The 20814-nt window shown below is 40.2% G+C and overlaps 1 protein-coding gene across 4 annotated transcripts in view; it reads right to left on the bottom strand.

The window, feature by feature from the left end:
• Elmo1 (engulfment and cell motility 1) overlaps positions 1 to 20814 on the bottom strand; it is a 535944-nt gene that overhangs the window by 359685 nt on the left and 155445 nt on the right. For all 4 annotated transcript variants that reach the window (XM_013521230.1, XM_005397755.2, XM_013521231.1 and 1 more), the window contains exons 5-6: positions 9797 to 9847; positions 1254 to 1423 (exon numbers count right to left, since the gene is read on the bottom strand). In XM_013521230.1, coding sequence (XP_013376684.1) covers positions 1254 to 1423; positions 9797 to 9847 — 221 coding nt within the window. The remainder of the gene's footprint in view (positions 1 to 1253; positions 1424 to 9796; positions 9848 to 20814) is intronic.

Here is a 20814-nt window from a genome sequence, read left to right as displayed (position 1 = left end):
CCTCCTTCTGGCAGTCTCAGCTCCACTCGCCTTCCACTAGCCCCTGAGGACTAATTCCCTTACTCCCAGAACCCCAGATCCCCAGGCCTGCGCCAAGCTGATGTTTTTCAATGCTGTTGGGGCAGAATTTCAGCCATCCTTTATAAAACAAAACAGTGCCTGTCTACTGCTTACAGTGATACTTTTCCAGATTGCCCAACCTTACCAGAGCTCTTGGATTTTATTTTTTTTCTCTTATTCAGTTCTAGGAATTTTCTCCACTTGTCTTTAAGGTAAAATCCTAATTCCAAACTCTAAAGAACATTCTTACATGGGGAATACCATTGCTAATCAAACATACTGTCTGTAAGAGATAAGGAAAGACTTTCACCAGTACCAGCTACAGGGATTAAATAACAGAGAGTAAAAAGGAGTGGGGGGGAGGAAGGCAGGGGACCAGACCGGTGTCTATCATGTACCATTAGGTACGGTCATCTGTTCAATCTGCGTATCGCCAAGTACCCAATGGCATTTATTCCCTCCCAATGAATATCTACCCCAGATCTGCACATTATTCATTCAGCGCATCAACTGGCCCAGTTTTAGACACTCAGCTAACTTCTGTCGACAGAACGTGACCACCGGGGCATGGGCAGCTCTGCGTCCTTCATATACACACAAGGGCCGGGCCCACTGGGCTCCTTATTCTTCCAGTCTCACAGGAGAACCTCAGCTGTCACTAGGTGAAGACCGAGGGAGATCCTCATGAGAGCAGCCCAGCCCCAACTCCATCATGATGGAGCTCAAGCCCTAGTTCACTGTCACATCCTCTGGGAGGCCCTCTGACATCTACTTGGGCTCCACCTGACAGGAGCCGGACCAAAGGAATTCTGCCTACACAGCAGTCAGCCCTGCTGTCTGGGAGACGCATCTTTTACAATTCTCCCATTTCTCACTCTTTTGTATATAGTAAGAACTCAATAGATATTGATTATATTTAATTTTAAATAATTAACAATAGGTATTTAATCATTCCGATGCGAAATTGTTTAAACAATTACTTCAAGGTGGTGCCTTGATGTAGTTTAGTAGCTTGAAAAGTTTGAGCTACTTAAGTTACAATCCCCTTCCTTGCCACTACGGTCAGAGCCATTTCCCTGAGTCTGGCCAAGTTCCTGGGGTCTAAGGAGAGCCTGTGCAAGCGTAGGGTAGGTAACAAACAGCACAATGGTGGGAGAAGCAAGAAAGGTGGAAGTCTGGATGAAGGCACTTACTCAGTGCCGCTCTCGACCATCTGGGTGAGCAGAGAGATGCCGTCCAGGTTGATAAACTCCTGGGCAAAGGTGACGTCCCGCGAGAGGCTGGCCAAGTCCTTCAGGGCCTCCAGCTTGGCGTCCATGCTGGATGACTGGATGCGCTCGTGGAGCTGCTGGGCATTCTGAGCCTCACGGGGCAGAAAGAGAGGGAAGTGTTCAAAAGGGAAACCAGAACCATGTGAAAATTAACACATCGCTGAGAAATAAAGGCACAGGGCCAAAGCCCCAGACCACATTCATACTACAGAGTGGACATCTCAAGAGCGTTTCCAACCCCAAAGACCCCTACAGCGCCCATCCATTCATGTCACTATGGAAGCAGCTGCGTGCTTTGGGAGAACTTGCCATTCCCATTTCAAGGAAAAGGAAGCCCAAGAATATTAAAGGCCCACCCAGGGAACTGTGGGAAACACACAGAATTTGTGTTTGGCTTTTAAGTACAATTATTATCTCAAGTGACAAAAAGCTACTTGCTGAGTTCAGCAACTACACAAATTTATGCAATATGCTCATTCACTCATTCAGATCAGAGTTCTGAGTACCAACTGTCTCACACTTTCGGTTCACAAGCTTCATTACACACCCAAGGAATCTCTCTAGGTTACTGAAAATCTTCCAGCACAGCATGAGGCTTTTACATTCCAATTTTCAACAACATGAGTCTCATACGCATTGGCTACTGACGGTGTGGATTGAAAACAAAATAATTAGGAAACCAAATTAACAATGAGGCCTAGAACTGGAGCTTTCTTTAAGACAGCAGTACATGGCTTCGGCATGCACCTTGGGGGATGTGAACATAGATCAGCAGAGCTGAAACTCTGGATAATAATTTGTGATTTATGTGTTCTGTTCTCCAGTCAAGGTTCCTATGTCACTTTTCAGTTGGGGTAGGCAGCAAGAAAAATGAAATACTAAATTTTTCTACTTGTGTATTTTTTTCTTAATAGAAATAACTGAGCATCTGCGGTAGCTATTATTTAACCCCAAATCTTCATCCCCATCTTTTCTCTCTCAGGCACCAGCTTAATCCTTGAAATACCTGCATTTTAAAGAAGAGGGAAAATGGGGTTTGGATGTGATCTGTCCCCCAAAAGTCCATGTGTTGGAAGCCTGGCCCCCAGTGTGGACATAGTAAGAAGGGGTTGGATTTTCCTATCTCTCACCATGCACTAAAGTAAAATCAAAGTGGATCAAAGATATAAATATTAAAATAGGAACACTTAATCTGCTGGAAAATAAAGCAAGCAAAAGTCTAAAAGACATAGATGTAGGCAAACACTTTATGAACAAAACCCCTACTGCACAAGAAATATCACAAAGAATCAACAACTGAGATCACATCAAATTTGAAAAGCTTTTGCACAGCAAAAGAAACAACAAAAAGAGTGAAGAGATAACTCACAGAATGAATAAAAAAGTTTACCAGTTATTCCTCAAAGAACTAATATCTAGAATATATGAAGAAATTTTTTACAAATCAGATGACCTCAAATGTAAAGACCCTACCAAAATAGGAATCTAAAATAAACAGACATTTCTCAGATGAAGAAGTACAAACAGGAAATAAATATACGAAAAAATGCCCATCACTGGTTAGTCAAGAAATACAAATGAAAACAACACTGAGATTCCATCTCACTCCAGAAAGAATGGCTATCATTAATAAATCAACTGATAACAAATGCTGGAGAGACTGTGGGGAAAAAGGAAACCTTCTCCATTGCTGCTGGGGGTGTAAAGTGGTACAACCACTGTGGCAGTTAGAATGGGGGTTCCTTAAAAATACTAGAACTGCAGGTTCCATTTGACCCAGTATTCCCCTTCTACATATCTTCTTGAAAGAGTTTAAAGCATCGTACCACAGTGATATATACACATCTATGTTTATAGCAGCACAATTTATAATAGCTAAATCTTGGAAACAGCCCCTATGCCCATGAAAAAATGAACAGATAAAGAAAATATGCTCTCTCTATACAATGGAATACTACTCTGCTATAAAGAAGGATAAATTGGAATCCTTTGTATGAAAATGGATGTACCTCGAGACCATAGTCTTAAGTGAAATAAGTTGAACACACACGTTTAAATATTGCCTTGTTTCTCTTGCGTGAGAAACCCAAAAAGTAAATGAGGAGCATAATGGAAGATATATTGGGAGGTAGGAAGAAGATGCTCAAATGAGAAGGGGAACAAGGCTGTGGAACAGGGTAAGGGAAGGAAAGGTACAGGGGAAAAAAGAAAAAATGGAAGGAGAAAATGGAAACAAAGCTTATATAAGTAGGGAGCAGAAGAAGGGTTGAAGAGAGGTGAGGGAAATGGAAAAAAAAAAGAATTGAGACTTGTTATGTATGGGTTCAAATTCCCTATGATGAGTGTGACCAGTATGTCTAAAAATATGTGCTAATAAAAAGAATGAAGTTTAGAAAAGGAAATAGAGGGCTCTTTAACAGGAGAGCCCTACTGGATGGTTAGCTCCAGCCCTGTCCTGGCCACACTTTGGCTTCCTGTCCCATGAGGCCTTCAGCAGAGCTCATGATGGTACCATCCCCTCAACCCTTCAGAACTATGAGCTAAGTAAACCTCTATTCTTTATAAGTTATCCAGCCATGGATATTCCATGACAGTACCAGAAAATAAACTAACTAACAAGAGACACTTGAGCCCAACAAGGGCAATCTCTTCCAAATAGAAACTGGAACCCAATGACAGGAAAGATGGCAGGATTAGAGGGCAGAGTGGAAGCAGGGAATCCTCACAGGGACTAAGAGCTGGAGGATCTACCCCAATAGACCCCACAGTCCCCACTCTGTGACCAGCTTCCTTACACTGACCCCAGTGAACAGCCCCCAAGGGAGAAGGGGACTCAGTGGGGAAACCAAGGCAGTTCCTCAGGAGCCAAGACAAGGAGGAGCCTCACCCCCACCACTTGCTCAGAGATCACCGGGCTCTCCCATTTCATCCGAAGCGAAGACAGACACCATGCATCAGAAAGTAGAAAAGAAGGAAAAGGAGATGAAGGAAGGGGTGTGAGGATGAGAGGATTTCTTAATGATTCACTGATTCTCAAATGATTGACAAGGCAGTCAAATTCTAAATGCCTATTTTAGGGGAAGGGTACTGGGAGTTGAACCCATGATCTTTAAACTAAGCTACTTTCTCAGCTCTTCTTTTATTTTTCTTACTCTGAGACAGGGTTTCCCTAAGTTGCTAAATTGCTCAGGTTGGGCTCCAACTTATGATCCTCCTGCCTCAGCCTTCCAGAATACTGGGATTACAAATGTGTACCATGCTTGGCAGTCTAATTTTTTTTAAAGGGGGAGCAGAGAACTGAGAGATCATTCATTTATCCTTTTAAATTGTTTAAAAATTTTCCAAAATTTTCAAGTGGATATTCAGAATCCAATGGATATTTCAAAATGTGGATATTTCCATGGATACATCAAATGCATGGAATATTTGCTTATAATAGTTTACCCAAGTGAATCCTTCGAATTCCTCAAAAAACATTTTGCAAGTAGAAACTCTGCATTTGCTATGTAGGTTATGACAGAAAGTACTGAAACATTTGCTTAGCATGATTAGTGATGTGAACATGAGTGATAAAAATGGCTGTCACACAGGACTTTCTATGAACCACTATTCTAAATGCCTTTATGAAGTAAACCACTTAATCTGCACAATCCTCCTACCATATAGGTCTGGTACTTTTTTTATCTTTATTTGACAAATAAGACTGACATGCAGGAAGGTTAAGCAATGTCCTCAAGATCACACAGCTCCTCAGGGCTGAGGCTGAGGTCCAGCCAGGGCGTAAGATGCAGAAGACATGCTCTGAAATTTAGATCTCAATTCTGCATGCAAGAAAATTTCCTGGATGACTTCTTACAGCAGACGTCAGGGCCCCCTCCACGGTCTGTGGTTTCTAAAGCCTAAGGTGAGGTCCCCCAAATTATATGTGGAACCAGGTCCCAGTCACTGTGGATGCCACGATCCCCAATCACATGCTAAATGCACTGCTTTCAACCACCCAGGGCTCTGTGTGTCCCAGAGATGACAGAATGATGTACATCTCGGCTTCTGCCTTTTAATCACCACCGTGACTTTCCTAGCTGGGGCACATGAATCCTGCTGGGTTTGCTGCACCAAAAAGAAAATCTGCACTTTAAAAGTTATATACTTTTCAGGAAGAACTTTTGCTACAAAAATAAATGAAAAGTCAATAAGATGGAAGCTAGGTAGATGGAAATTATTCTATCATTCTTTCTACTTCATTTTTATGACTTGGATAAGTTACGTATTAAAGGTCAATAAATAGCTAAAACTTAAAATAAGTGAAGGGAGACAACAAGACAAACTTGAAAAGGACAAGTATCACAACAAAGGAACCAGGACTGAGCACACAGTCCTGAAACCCAAGACTGCCAAGGGTTTGCTGCTAAAGAGAAAGAAACTATTTTATCAAGGTGGTCACACATCGGAGCAAGGGAGGAGCATCCTGCCTGCTGCAGTCCCATCCAAGGACCACTCTCAGTAACAGCCCTGAGGCTTGCACCAAACTGCACTATTCAAAGTCCACGGGTGCAAGGGGGAAGGAGCTGTCCTCAAGGAGCCAGGCATGAAATAGTGTCCAGGGGACATGAGTCTCAGGCCTGACCCCCAGTCAAAAAATTAAGGCTGGCAGGACAGTGTGAGTGCAATGTTTCTTCAGCTGGACAAGAACAGATTCGGGGACGTGTTTTCTCATCTTCTCTAATCTCTAAACAATCTGGATATAAAATGTTTATCACTGAAAATGAGTAATAAGAAAAGTTAAATTATTGAAATGTTTGTATTTAGTGAGGAACATTTCTATTTTGGACATCAGAGACTGCAGATCAATGTGATGGTAATTTTACTTAGCCTCTACTCAGACAAATCCTTACAGCTATCCATCCACAAGCAATACCCACTCTCAGAATCCTCTCTGGCTGATCAACAAGAACCTATGCAAAGTCTACAGCAGCGCACATGCTGCCAGGTTGCCGCCTTCCTGGGGCTCACTCACCTTGTGGTGGGAGGTGGGCAATTAAAAAAACAAAAGAAATAGGACAGTAAATACTGTACAGTAGACTGATGAGTGTTAGAGCAAAATCTAAAATAGAGGGATATGACAGAGAGTGACTAGTGATTTTTTTTTTGTTAGAAAGAATGGCCTTCAGAGACAAGGGACCTAAGGAAGTGACCATTAGGAGATTTGATTCCCAAGAAGCCAGCCGCACTGGGGTGGGGAAGGATGCTGGGCAGTAGGAATTGTTAGTGCAAAAGCCTTCTGCAAGAACACACCTGGATGTGCAAAGGGAGAGAAGGACCAGAGTGTCAGGAGCATGGGCAGCTGGGCAGGGGGAATCTTGGGTGGTGATGCTGAAAGAAGACAAATATCTGACACAGGTGTCAGTGGGGGTGCTTAAAATAGCATCTGCGTTCTAACACCAGACAGTACACTGCTCACAGTGAGATGGTAAGAAAGTGCAGGCTTAGATTTGACTTCCATACTTACCATCCTGGCAGGCAGATGAAGGCTCTGCCTGAGCTGAAGCTCCCTAAGCCTGCACTGCTCTGCAGCCTACACACTTGTGCTCATGCTCTTTGGGTGTGCTTTGTCTCTTTGTTTATTTAGTTATTTAGTGGTGCCGGGGATCTAACTCAGGGCCTTGTGCATGCTAGGCAACTGCTGTACTGTGAGGCAGCCCCATAGCCCTCCAGATATATATATATATACAGAGATATAGATAAATATAGATACATATCTATCTATATATATATATAATCTTTTTTTTTTTTTTTGGTACCAGGAATCAAACTCACTACCTTGTACTTGCCAGGCAGGTGCTTTGCCACTGAGCTATATCCCTGGCCCCTCTGGTTATATTTTTATGATATCCTGAGATGGATAAAGATAAGACAACAAAAGGATACACCCAAACTGGGTGCGGTGATTCACACCTCTAACCCCAGGTACTTGGGAGGATGAGGCAAGAGAATCATAAGTTCAAGCCTAGGCAATTAGCAAACCCTTTCTCAAAATTTAAAAAATAAAGTAAAAAAGTCTGGGGATGTAGCTCAGTGGGAGAGCATCCCTGGGTTCAATCCTCAGTGTCACAAAAAAAGAAAAAAGAAAGATGCACTCTTAACATAGTCACTAGACTGTCTAAAGACACAGTGCCACTATGTGCAAGGACTTTTACCAGAAAGGAATAGTGCCAGGTGTTTGTGTAGATCTTCTTATACTAATACTTTACTCCCTTAGGGGAACAATGCAGAAGAGAATGTTTTGATAAAGGAAGACCAAAAAATTAATTCATCAATCAACAGAAAGGAAGTGTGGAGATAAAACAGCACAGCTAAACATTAACTAAGAACAGTGTGTGTGTGTGTCTGTGTGTGTGTGTGTTAGCACACACATGCGCTCTTATATGGCTGCAGGCAGAGTTCACTGTAGTACATGAGGGAACTTTACACGCTAATATAACACCATTGGCTGGGTTCTTTGCGCCACTCTAATACTTTCTATCAGATTGCATAGAGACAGTTTTTAGATGTATTTCTATTGTGTAGCTAAAAAGTGAAAGCGTCAGCATACATGACCCATACCTTACAGTAAAACAAAATAAGTTTAAAAATCTACTAGCAATGAGTAAAGGTTACAGATCCCTCATATCTTGCCATACAATAACTTCCAATTCTGGATCCTGTGGCTATGGTCAAACACAGGGCAACTGCTTTAAATGCAGATCCCTGGGCCACTCTATATCAGGCCCAGACATCAGCATTTTTAAAGTTCCACAACTGATCTAGGTTTGGGGACCACAGCTCTAGAAAATAAAATAGTCCCAGCCAGTGATAAAGCCTTGTATGCAGGCTTTCCCACCTTTCCATCCATCCAGCTGGGAATATGAGGCTCCTTTGCTGCAGAACAGAGACCACCCCCACCCATGATGATACTGTCGTTACACAGAATCAAGAATCTCACCTGAGGATGCTGAAAAACCCTGCCCTGCCTAACACCCAAGTTTCCTTGAATGGGTGACTTATGTTGTGGCACTTTTGGTCCTGAACCCATACCAATCACAGAGGGCACGGACTCCTTTACTTTAGAGAAGGCCCAGATAATAAAGCTGAGCCTTCCTGATTCCAAGAAAAAATAAAAGTTTAGGTATACTTTCTGCCCAGCAAGTGGATGAGTCCTTTCAGCAGCATAAATAGAAACTGCCAACACCAAAGGCAAATGAAACCATCCTCCCTAAGGGTCAAATGCTCCCATCAACTTGTGCTGACTGAGGAAGCAGACCACTGCCAGGCCAGACCAGAAGGGCTCGGCCCACCACTTAGCCACTGCAATTGGGCACAAAGTATAATTTCCATTAAGGGGCGAAGGCAGCATCAGAAGAGAATTCTGCCAGCCCAGTAGCCCCGTCCTCCGAGCTCATCATTGTGTTTAGGTTCAAGATGTTATGGGGTAAAAAATGCTGAAGAGTTTTTAAGCCTTTCAAATGTAATTTTCAACAAGAAAAATTTGTGGTGGTTACAGTACCCAAGGTTTAATTCTAGCCAGATGCTTCTCCCAGTTTTTTTAAAACTATTTTTAGCCTTCCACATGGCTTCAGTGGAAAGTGGAAATGATAGTTAGATGCAGTTTTCATCACATATGCCGTGTGAAAATAGTAACACTTGGTGTATTTTGTGTAGCTTACTTTTTTTAGGAAAGCAAAAATAAGATGAACTGTGAAATAATAGACTTTAAATATGCTAATGTCACTATCCAGAGTCTCTATAAGCAAGTGAGAAAGACCAAAATAAGCAAGACAGCCGGCATGGTCTCAGTATATTGTGGCGTCATGTTTAGCAGCTTTTATTCAGAGGCTTTTAGGTGTTTTATCTAGAATTGGCTGTCAGCGAAACAGCCCAAGTAGCCAATATTTTTGAATTGTAGTTTTTAAAAATTATCATCATAAGCAACCAAAGCTAGGAAACACATTTTCTTACACACACACACACACACACACACACACACACACACACATTCTTCCTCCCCTCCCCCTCCTCTCCCTCTCCCTGTCTTTCTGACTTTGAAGGGAAGTAACAGGCTGTCCTGGCTTGGTTTGCTGTATTTGTCCTACAAACTTGCTAAATTGGAATTAGTTGAATGGGTGGGCAAGTGGGCAAAACCAATCAGTACAGCTCAGTTCTCTCATCTGTAATAGAACTTATTCAGATTCACAGGCAACTTAATATTTTAAAGCCTCAAAGTGGATTGCTTGCCCTTAACTTGGCACAAGCATTCCTCCTCTGTGGTGGGAATTTGGGAGAGAGGATTCCTGCTAATGTGGCATCTTCAGGTAAGGACACTCACCAACTGTTTGTTTTACACTGAAGTCACCCACAGAAGCCAGTATCCCATAACCGACAGCACAGCAAAAAACAGTTTATTAGGAAGTTATACACTAAGATCAACTTACTGGAGATGTGGTTAATCGAAGGATAGTGCCATTTTTTATTTCATTGCGATTCTGGAAAAGAAAACAAAAAAGTCCTGGTAAGTTCTCAAGTAGAAACTTGTGACAGAAGAGAAGAAAAGCAAATATAATCTTGTACTCTACAAGATAAGCATTCTTATGAGTCACTTCATTCTTATTTAAATCATTGTCAATGATTTCTACAAAGAATTTTAACTTGGGTCCCAGATGTGTTAATTTTAACTCACAGACAATATTCACTACAGAGGAAGTAAATATAAACCCAAACATGTAGGGCCCAAGAACAGCAAACAAAAATGTAATTACAGTGGCACACACCTGTAACCCCAGCACTCTGAGAAGCGGAGGCAGGAGGATCATAACTTTGAGCTCAGCATGGGCAATTTAACAACTTAGAAAGATACTCCCTCAAAAATAAATAAATAAAGATAGCCCAGGTTGACCTTAAACTCACAGAGATCTTCCTGTCTTGGTCTCTGGAGTGCTGGGATTACAGGCATGCACAACAACACTTGGCTTTTTTATTTTTTGGGACATAGTATCTCACTATATAATCCAAACTGTCTTTGAAATCACTATGTGGCCCCAGCTGGTCTGAACTTAAGATCCTCCTGCCTCAGTCTCCTGAATGTTGGGATAACAGGTGTCAGCCATTATGCCCAGTACATTTTAAAACAACATTTACATAGAGAAATTGTGGAATGGGAAGATGAAAACTCAGCCTGTCTGAGATTTGGAATCCAAACACTGAAAAATAACAACTTGGGGGGGAAAAGAGAGAGAAAAAAATCCCCAGAAACCAGGAATGACCTGACAGAAAAACTAAAATCTACAGAGAATTTGAAAAGACAAAACACTATGCAGAGAAGGGAAGGGACAGTTTGCATGTTCTCCCCAGCTCCTAGCTCATGGCTTGCAGAAAGGGAGACCAAATCCACAGAGACAAAGTGAAAGCTGGGGATTCCAGAGGGCTTCAGGAAAAAATACAGTGGTAGAACAGACCAGCAGGGGTGTGATCTGCAGGGAGAGTGTGGGATTCTGCTCCCACATGAGTCCTTCACCAGAAAGAGCTGGTGAGTGACTCCAATTCAAGTGCCCAGCATACCCATGAGGAGAGTGGTTGGTTGGCTGCCATTCCAAGGAAAGGTTGATTGTTTGATCCTGAGACTCAGTGGCCACAGGACAGCTTCACTTCAAGGCTCCCAGTGTTACAGTCCCATAGTGACTGTGTGAGAGATAGCCACAAGAGACAGCTGTGGTCAGAGAGCAGGTTGGAAAAAAACCTCCTAAGGGCTTTGAGTTAAAGAACACAAGCCTGCACCCACAGCCAGCAGCTACCAGCCAGGTTCAGCCTCAGTTGCTCTAGATTTGAAAATCATAGCATTAGTACCTTCATCTTAATCCTACTGCCTGCTGGTACCTGCATCCAGCAGGGATCTGGTCTTTGCCTGCCTTCTTTATCTATCGGGAGGATCAGGGACATGTCTTGACTTGGACACTGCCCTAAAGTTGTGGATCCTAACAGAAAACCACACATTTGAAATCAAAGAAAAATTTCTTTTTTTCCCCCTCTTTTTGGGTGAGGGGTGAGTGTGTGTGTGTATGCTGTTTTTGTTGTTTTCTTTGTTATTGTTTCTCTTTCTCCTTTCTTCTTCACTAGTTTATTGTGGTTTAATGAGTTTTCATGTGTCTTTCCTTGCTTACCTCTTTTTCTTACTTCTTTTTCCTTTATTTTTCCTCTTCACCCTTTTAATTTTTCTCTCTTTAAATTTTCCTCTTATTTTTACTCCCTATTTCATTTCTTTTTTTCTCTCACTTTTTATTTTATCTTTCTTCTTCCCATATATCATTTAAGGTTTCAAATATTTCTTTTTGCATTTCCCCATTCCCAACCCCCTGTATCTTTAGGAGTGTTACCATAAAGCTTTATTAATCTTAGGTAGCTAACTCCACAATATGATTATTGAATTCTTTTCTACCAATAGCAGAGATAGAGTTGTCACATTTAGTACATATTAGTTCTAAGACAATACTTATGTTGTCTTATGTCTACAACATAACTGTGGATTCCTTCCATAGGGTTAAGGGTGGTACATAATTAGTTCTTATGATATGTTAATATTGAATTTGAATGATACTACTGTAGCTGATGTTTGATATTATTAAGGTTGCATATTGTTCTTTGTAAGCCAACATTCAGATTACCTTCAGACATTAACAGTATCAGAATACATTCCAAGTGAAATTAGCATTAAGTTAATTACAGTGCATCCTACCCTCCCAAATTAACCAACGTGCTTGGATCTTGGGGCTGAGTTAAAGCATTATAGTAAGACACGACCAAAGTACATCACTGAAAAGTGACTGACTAAAGAAAGCTCTGTACTAGCAACAAAGACTTTACACTATAAGTGCTGACAAAACAGCACAAAACATAACAAAAGCAATAGAAACATGAGAAGACAATAAAATCCCTCCCCAAACTCCCAGTTCCCCAGAAGCCAATGCAGTGGGCACTGAGAGGAGAGAATAGCACAAGCCACACAACCAAATTACTTAAAAACATAACAGAGAAGGTCAGAAAATAGATAAGAGGAACTCAGTGAGATCACAGAAGACATAACTAAATAGATAATGGAAGTAATAATCAAATGATCCAAGAACTTTCAGAAGACACTAATAAAAAGCTAGCTGAGCTACACAAAGCAATGCAAACATGAATGACCATCTTAGTAAACCGAGTTTATAACAAGGACTCAATCAGAAATCTAGGAAATTAAAAAAATATATTGAAAGTATGATGACCAAAAGCAAACAATGTGAGGACAAAATTTCAGAACTTAAGGACAATGATATCTTCAAAGACCAACTACTGAAAGACACCTTAAAAGCAATAAGAGAACATCAAAAATGGATCTAAGAGTTGCCAAATGACAGAAAGATAACTAATCTAAAAGTAACTGGAGTAAGTGAAAATTCAGAAGACAACACAAGTGGCATAAAAAGCCTATTCACAGAAATAATGGGAGAAAACTTAACAAATATAAGCGAAGAAATAAACATGCACATAAGTGAGGCATATAGAGCCCAAATAGTCACAGCCAAAAGAGAAGCTCTCCTTATACTTTATATTACAAGTATCAGAAGTCTATTACAGGAACAAAATCTTAAAAGCTGTTACAGAAAGACAACAAATCACATATAGACATAGACCCATCAGAATTATAGCACACTTCTCAACACAAATTTTTAACATGTTCTCTATTGATTGAACTAGTAGTGGTGGCCCAGATACAGGTCAGTGGCACAGTGCCTACCTTGTAAGGGTGAGGTCATGAATTTGATTCCTGGTACCAAAAGAAAGAAAGAAAGAAAGAAAAGAACCAGTAGTGGTACATGCATGACTGTCCCATCAGGTAGCATGTACTACCCCATGGGACTCTACCATGCTGTATGACGGGACAGTTATACATATACCACCAGTGGCACACAGCTGCCCGACAGTGAATTATATGAATTACAACCCTGTCATGAACATGGTAGATGGCAAGAGGGCTTAGAGTAAAATGTTTCAAGTCCTGAAAGATAACTTCAAACTCCAACTTATGCATCCTACATCATTTTCCTTCAAAACTGACAGAGAAATAAGGTATTTCTGTGACAGCAAGCACTTCAAGAAATTCATGACCACCAAACAGCACTACAAAAAATTCTCAAGGAGGGTTGAGGGTATAGCGCAGTGGCACAGTGCCTGCCTGGCAAGCACATGGTCCTGAGTTCATTTCCTGGTACCAAAAAAATAATCTCAAAGATATCCTAGAAAGAGATGATAAAACCAGTGATGCCAATGGGTCAAAAAGAATGAATACACCTGGCAGGATGAGCAGCTAAACAAAAAGAAAAAAAATTGGCAACAGGAAAATAAAGAATAAGTCAATATCTTTTGGCAATAACTCTATGTGAATGGTCTCAATTTCCCAATTGAAAAGCAAAAGCTGGCCAAATGGATCAAGAAACAAAACCCGTATTTAATTCAAAAAGAAATTCATGGGTTAAAAATCAAAATAATCCATCCAAAGGGAAACTGGGAAAAAATCAAAAGTAGCTATTCTAATTTCAGACAGAGTGGGTTTCAAGTCAAAACTAATCATGAGAGACAAAGTCACTATATGTTTGTTAAAGGAACAATTCAACGGGAAGTGATAACCACTATAAACATATATGCACCAAATACCAGCATGTTCAACTTCAAAAAACAAACACTAATGGATATGAAAAATCAGATAAACATTAATATAGTTGTAATGGGGGACCTCAGTAATGCATTATCACAAATTAACAGATGAACTACACACACACACACACGCACAAAATCAACCAACAAATATCAGAGTTTAACCAAACTTTCAAACAAATGCACTTAGTAGATATCCAGAGCATTCCATCCAACTACAGAATATACATTCTTCTCATCAGTACATGGACTTTCTCCAAAATAGACCACATATTAGCCACAAAGCATGCTTAAATGCAAAAGAATCAAACTTATTCCATGCATATTGTCGGATCGTAGTAAAATGAAACTAAAAATTGATAGCAAAAGAAGCCACAGAAACTATGAAAACATGGAAATCCAATCAACACTCTCTTGAATAACTGATGGGTGACAAATGAAACCACGGAAGAAATTAGACAGTTTCTACAATCAAATGATAAAACCAGTATGAAAGCAGTCCTAGAGGGAACTTTATAGCAATGAATTCCTGCATCAGGAAATCATCAAGATCAAATAAATACCTAATGATGCACCTCAATCTCCTAGAAAAACAAGAATACAAATTCAAACTAGTGCAAGGAAGAAAATTATAAAGATCTGAGTTATTGGAAATTAATCAAATTGAGAATAAAAATGAATATAAAGAATCAGTGAATCAAAGAGTTATTTTTTTAAAAATAAACCAAATTCACAAATCTTAGCCAATCTTACCAAAATAAGGAAAGAAAATCCCATACAACAAGAAATGAAAAATGTAATATCACAACTGATACCACCCAAATCCAGAAGATCATTGATAATTACTTTGAGAAGCTGTACTTTACTAAAATGGAAAATTCAGGAGAAATGGATAGATTTCTAGGTACATATGAACTATCAAATCTAAACCATTTGGATGGTAGTTGGATGGAAGGTACAAAAATTTTGAGTAATCCAATGTCATCTATGAAATTGAAGAAGTAATTTTTAAAAATTGTCAATAAAGGAAAGTCCAGGTCTCCATGGATTCATTGTTGAATTCTTCAACAGTTATAGAGAAGCTCTAACGCCAATACTCCTCAAAGACTCTTTAATGAAATTGAATGGGAAAAAGTACTCTCAAAGTCATTCTGGAAGCAAGCATTATCCTGATTTTAAACAGAAAAAGGACCCAACTCAAAAGGTGAACTACAGGCTAATCTCTTTAAAGAACATAGACACAAAAATCCTCAGTAAAATACAGTCATACCTTGGTTTGCAAACATTTCTGTTTGCAAACAATTCATCCATCTTCTTCAGGATCATGGAACAAATTAAGTTTATGAACCAAGGTACCACTGTACTAGAAAACAGAAGGCCACAAATCATCAAAAAGATCATATAGCATGATCAAGTAGGATTCACTCTTGGAATGCAGGGATGGCTGAACAAACATAAAACAATAAATGTAATGCACCTGATAAACAGAAGCAAGGACAAAAAAATCACATGATCATCTCAATAAATGCAGAAAATCACTTGATAAAATCCAACACTCATTCATGATAAAACCCCCAAAGAAAATATTTGTAGGTCTTTTTAAAGGATAAAAGACATCTATGACAAGCCAACAGTCAACATCATATTAAACGGAGACATGTTGACAGCTTGCCCTCTAAATTGAGGAATAAAACAAGGATGTCTGCTGTCACTACTCATGTTTAATATAGTTCTCAAAACAGTAGCCAGAGTAATTAGACAAGAGAAAGTAATAAAGTAGATATGGATAGGAAAGAAAGAAGTTACATCATTATTCATAGATAGCATGATCTTCTACATAGAAGACCCTAAAAATTCCACAAGACTCATAGAACTAATAACCAAATTCAGTAGCATAGCAAGATACAAAGTCAACCCTCAAAAATCAATAGCATTCCTGTACAACAGTACTTTTCACAATAGCATCAAGAAAAATGTAATACATTAAAACTAATCTAAGCATGGAAGTAAAAGACCTCTACATTGAAAACTACAGTCCTCTGGATAAAGTGATAAAAGAGGACATTAGAAAATGGAAAGAAAATTCCTGTTCCTGGACAGGCAGAATAAGTATAGTCAAAATGGCCATGTACCTCCAAAACTGTGATAAAGATTTAACACAATCTCAATCAAAATACCACAGCATCCTTCACAGAACTAGAGAAAACAAGCCTAGAATTCATATGGAACCAGAAGATGCCTAGAATAGCAAAAACAGTTCTGGAGAACAGGGGCAAGCCAAGGGGTATCACAATCCTGGACTTCAAGTTATACTGAAAAGCTGTAGTGATAAAAACAGAATGGTATTGCCAAAATGAAAAAAAAAAAAGAAAAGAAAAAAAAGGTCTTGTGGATCAATGGAACAGAACAGAAGATGGAGAAAAAACTCCAGGCACTCTCAACTAACCTAACTTTGACAAAGGAGTCAATGGAGGAAAGACAACTTCTTTAATAAATGTGCCAGGAAAACTGGCTATCTGCCTGCCAAAGATTGAACCTAGCTCTATCTCTCTCACCATGCACTAAACTAAAATCAAAATGGATCAAAGGTCTAAATAGTAAAACAGAAACAATCTGTTGGGAGACAAAATAGATAAAACTCTTGAAGACATAAGTGTAGGCAAAGACTTTTGGAACAAAACCTCAGTTGCACAAGAAATAATATCAAGAATAAATAAATGGGATCTCATATTAAAAAAGGGTCTGCACAGCAAAGTAAACAGCCATCAGAGTAAAGAATGGGAAAGTTTTTGCCAACAACTACTCAGACAAAGGACTAATACCTAGTGTATATAAAGAACTAAAAAATTAGACCTCTCCCAAACTTAAAGATACAACCAAAAAATGGGCATCTGAAATGAATGAAATGATGCTTCTTAGATGAAAAATTACTACTGGCCAATAAATACATAAAAATGACAGACACAGACACAAAAGATAGGGGTACAAATTACACGAGTATTCCAAAATCCAACAAATTAAACACTAATGAATGTGAATATTTTAAATTTAAAGTACATCTCAAGGAAGTGTTGTTTGTTTGTTTGTTTGAGACAGGGTCTCTGCATGTTGCACTGAAGTGCATTCAACATCATTGGCAATTCAAGAAAGGTAAAATAACACTGAGATTCTAGCTCCCTCCAGAAAGAATGGCTATCTTTAAGAAATCAAACAAAAACAAACACCAGAGGGGTTGCTGGGAAAAAGGAACCTTTCTTCACTGTTGATGAGAGTATAAACTGATACAACCACAAGGGAAAGCAGTATGGTGCTTTCTAAAAAAAAAAAAAAAAAAAAAAAAAACAAAAAACAAAAAACAAAAAAAACAAAACTAAAAGACATTCTGTTTGACCTGGCTGTTCTAAATAGCGTTAAAGACATCCTATTACAGGATCCAGGCATACCCATGCTTATATACAGCAGCACAATTGACAATAGCTAAATCTTCAAAGTGGCCTATATGTCCATCAACAGATGCATGGATAAGGAAAATGTGGTATGTATACACAATGAATTACTACTCTGCCATAAAGGAGGATAACCTTGAGTCATTTGTAGGAAAATGACTTAACCTTGATACAGTGATCTTAAGTGAAGTAAAGCAGATAAAGTTTTCTCTTACATGAGAAACCCAATGTGTAAGTGCAAAATAAAAGACAGACAATGGGGAAAAAAGACAGAGAAAAGGGCCAGGGATATAGCTCACTGGCACAAGTACCTGCCTGGCAAGTGCAAGATCCTGAGTTTGATTCTCGGTACAAACAAACAAACAAAAAAGAAACCAAAAAAGAAAGAGGAAAAAAAAGTTATTGTGATCAGGCATAGCTAATGTGCTTTTACTTAATATAATTGTTTTGAGTGTTTTATATATTTTTGGCCTGTACTCTGGCTCTTAATCTGTGTTTATGACAATTAATTTAATGACATAAAATAAATAGATAAATAAATAAATCTGATGCTGGCAAAAACTAGGAAAAAAAGTTTTTAAAGAAACAGGTGGAAGGGAAGTGAAAAAAAATTGAGGCATTATGTACACATACAGTTCTCCACAGTGAATATCATCAGTATGTACTTCAAACATGTACTCATAAAATTTTTTTCAAAGGCAAAAATAAGTCCATAAATAAAGAAGGTTAGGGGAGTGCAGCTCTGTGTAAAGGCCTGGGGTTCAATATCTAGTACTGAAGAAAAATTAAAAGTTTACTTAAGGAATATGAGCTGTCAATTCCATTTTTATGTCTATACCTGAAAGAACTGAAAACATATATTTCCGCACAAAATCTTACACACTAATGCTCACAGAAACATTATATTAGCTTTAAGGTGGAAACAATTCCTACATCCATCTAACGGTGCATGGATAAACAAAATACGGTACATACATGCAATGGGAAATTATTAGGTCATAAAAAGGAACGAAGTATTGATATCGGATATATAACATGGATGAGCACTGAAAATGTTACACCAAAAAGAATAAGCCAGGGCTGGGGATTTAGCTCAGCGGCAAAAGCGCCTGCCTGGCAAGCGCAAGGTCGTGAGTTCGGTTCCCGGTACCGGAGAAAAAAAAAAAAAAAAAAAAGAATAAGCCAGACACAAAAGACCACATACCGTATGCTTCCCTTACAAGAAATATTCTGAACCAGCAAAGCCATAGAAAGAGAAGCACATCAGCGGTTGCTGGATGCTAGGGGAAGGATGGAGAATGACTGCTCCTGGGGACAGAATTTCACTCTGAGATGATAAAAATGTCCCAGTATTAATTGTAGTGATGGGGTACAAATTCCACAAGTATACCAAAATCCAACAAATTAAACACTAATGAATGTGAATATCTTAAATTTAAAGTACATCTCAAGGAAGAGTTGTTTGTTTGAGACAGGGTCTCTGCGTGTTGCACTGAAGTGAAGTGAAATGAGCAGATTCCAACTTGGTGTGAGGTGGGCAGTTTAAAGGTGGCCCTGAGCATTTTGAGTGCTGAAGGCCGAACTTCGCTGGCAGTTCCACCTCCTTCCAACAGAGGACGCCCCACACTCAGTTTCCGGGAGGCCGTCCCTCTAGCTCATCAAGCCCGCACTTCTCGGGGGACCCTCTGGCCAGTAAGGTGTCAAAGGAGCTCTGAGAACCACTCTCCTGCTTTCTTTAAAACAGGCCTTACGCTGCAACTGGTTCAGGAGGCAAGCAGCAGGCACGGGAGGTGGAAGGAACTTTCTCAATGAGACCTTCAGGATCACTTTACTCCTTCATCCATCACTTGCTCCTTCAGCCATTTGTATGTACTGGACGATGAACTTTCTAAAAAGAGCTAGCTGTGAGGCGGCAGGCTTTAGGTCAGTACTCCCTCCCAAGGAAAACTGCATCTGAAACATTCACACCCACTGCAAGCCAGGCTGAACCCCAACGCCACTGGATCCGAACACTAGCCCAAGGCTAAGGCATCCTGGACACACACAGCCACGCTGGAGACTGCCAGCTCGTCACCGAAGGGTGCAAGCCGTGCTGAGTGGCCCCTTGGCAAGCAAACTCATGACAGAGAAAGGAATTCAACCTTAAAAATCTCCCTTGAACTCTAAAATTCCACAGTTCTATCAGAACTGAAGAGAAAGATAGAAAAGTGCCAGGGCTGGGGATTTAGCTCAGCGGCACAGCACCTGCCTGGCAAGCGCGAGGTGGTGAGTTCGATTCCCGGTACCGGAAAAAAACAAAAAAAATAAAACAAAAAGATAGAAAAATGCCATATTTCATAATTAAAGAGCATTAAGAAAGCAGAATACATCACATGGCTCTTCCCCGCTCAGCTTCTAACGGGACTGAGAAAAGTAGAGTCTGAGATTGAGGGAGAACTGAAAATCTGCTAGGACAGTTATTATGGAGACCAGTAGAGAGAAAAACCAAAGCCACTTGTTCCGAGGAGACATCGGGCAGGCTCCTTCGAAAGGAGAAGGCAAACGTGGACTCTTCCCTGAGGGAGAGTGAAGAGGGCAGGAGGCTTTACAGGTACTCTGTCCTGGGCCTTTGGAGAAGGAGCCGATCATTTCTTGGACCCTGGGCTGAGGGCTTTTGTTTGTAATACTTGTTTAACCATGATAATAACTCTATGCCCACTCTAAAGATCAGAGCCCAGAGCTAGGGAGAAGACAATTTACTTCCTCGATGTCACGATCAAGGCCAGGAGGACTGGGATGTAGGTAACCTGAGACCAGAATGGTTGTCTAACTGCTGTGGAAGGAGGAGGCTCAGATCTGGTCTTCATCCTTGTAGGGGTGAGTTCAATAGTCTGCAGATTCCCCAGGCTTCGCTGCTGCACCCAGAGCTACATTAGGGTGCTGGGCAGGAGATGGCTGGGAGGGAACTAGCAGCCTGCCTTCAGACTCTGGCCAAACTGACTCCTTCTTTCTGGAACCCAAGAAAGATTGCTTTGAAGACAGGGCTTGAGGACTATTTGTATAAAATCAGAACAGTATTAAAACTACTAATTGCAAAGTTGGGTTCAGATTCCTCCTCTGCCTCGAAACAGCGGTGTGGACTCAGTGTGGACTTAGTGCAAACACCACCTAACTACCTTGACTATGGGTCCTCTTCCCTAAGCTGGGGACAGTCCCCTGCTTAAAGAGGGCTATAAGAACAAGAAGTGATTTATATGCTGGGCATGGCTGGGACTGGCTCAAGAATGGGGGTGATTTATATGCTGTTTTGGGCAGAGTGGCTCCCATCTGTTGACCCAGGC

This window comes from Chinchilla lanigera, unplaced genomic scaffold (assembly GCF_000276665.1).
Source record: "Chinchilla lanigera isolate Chin_1 unplaced genomic scaffold, ChiLan1.0 scaffold00059, whole genome shotgun sequence".
Classification (NCBI taxonomy): domain Eukaryota; kingdom Metazoa; phylum Chordata; class Mammalia; order Rodentia; family Chinchillidae; genus Chinchilla; species Chinchilla lanigera.
The sequence above is the reverse complement of the archived record's forward strand: the minus strand, read 5'-3'. Positions and strand labels throughout refer to the sequence as shown.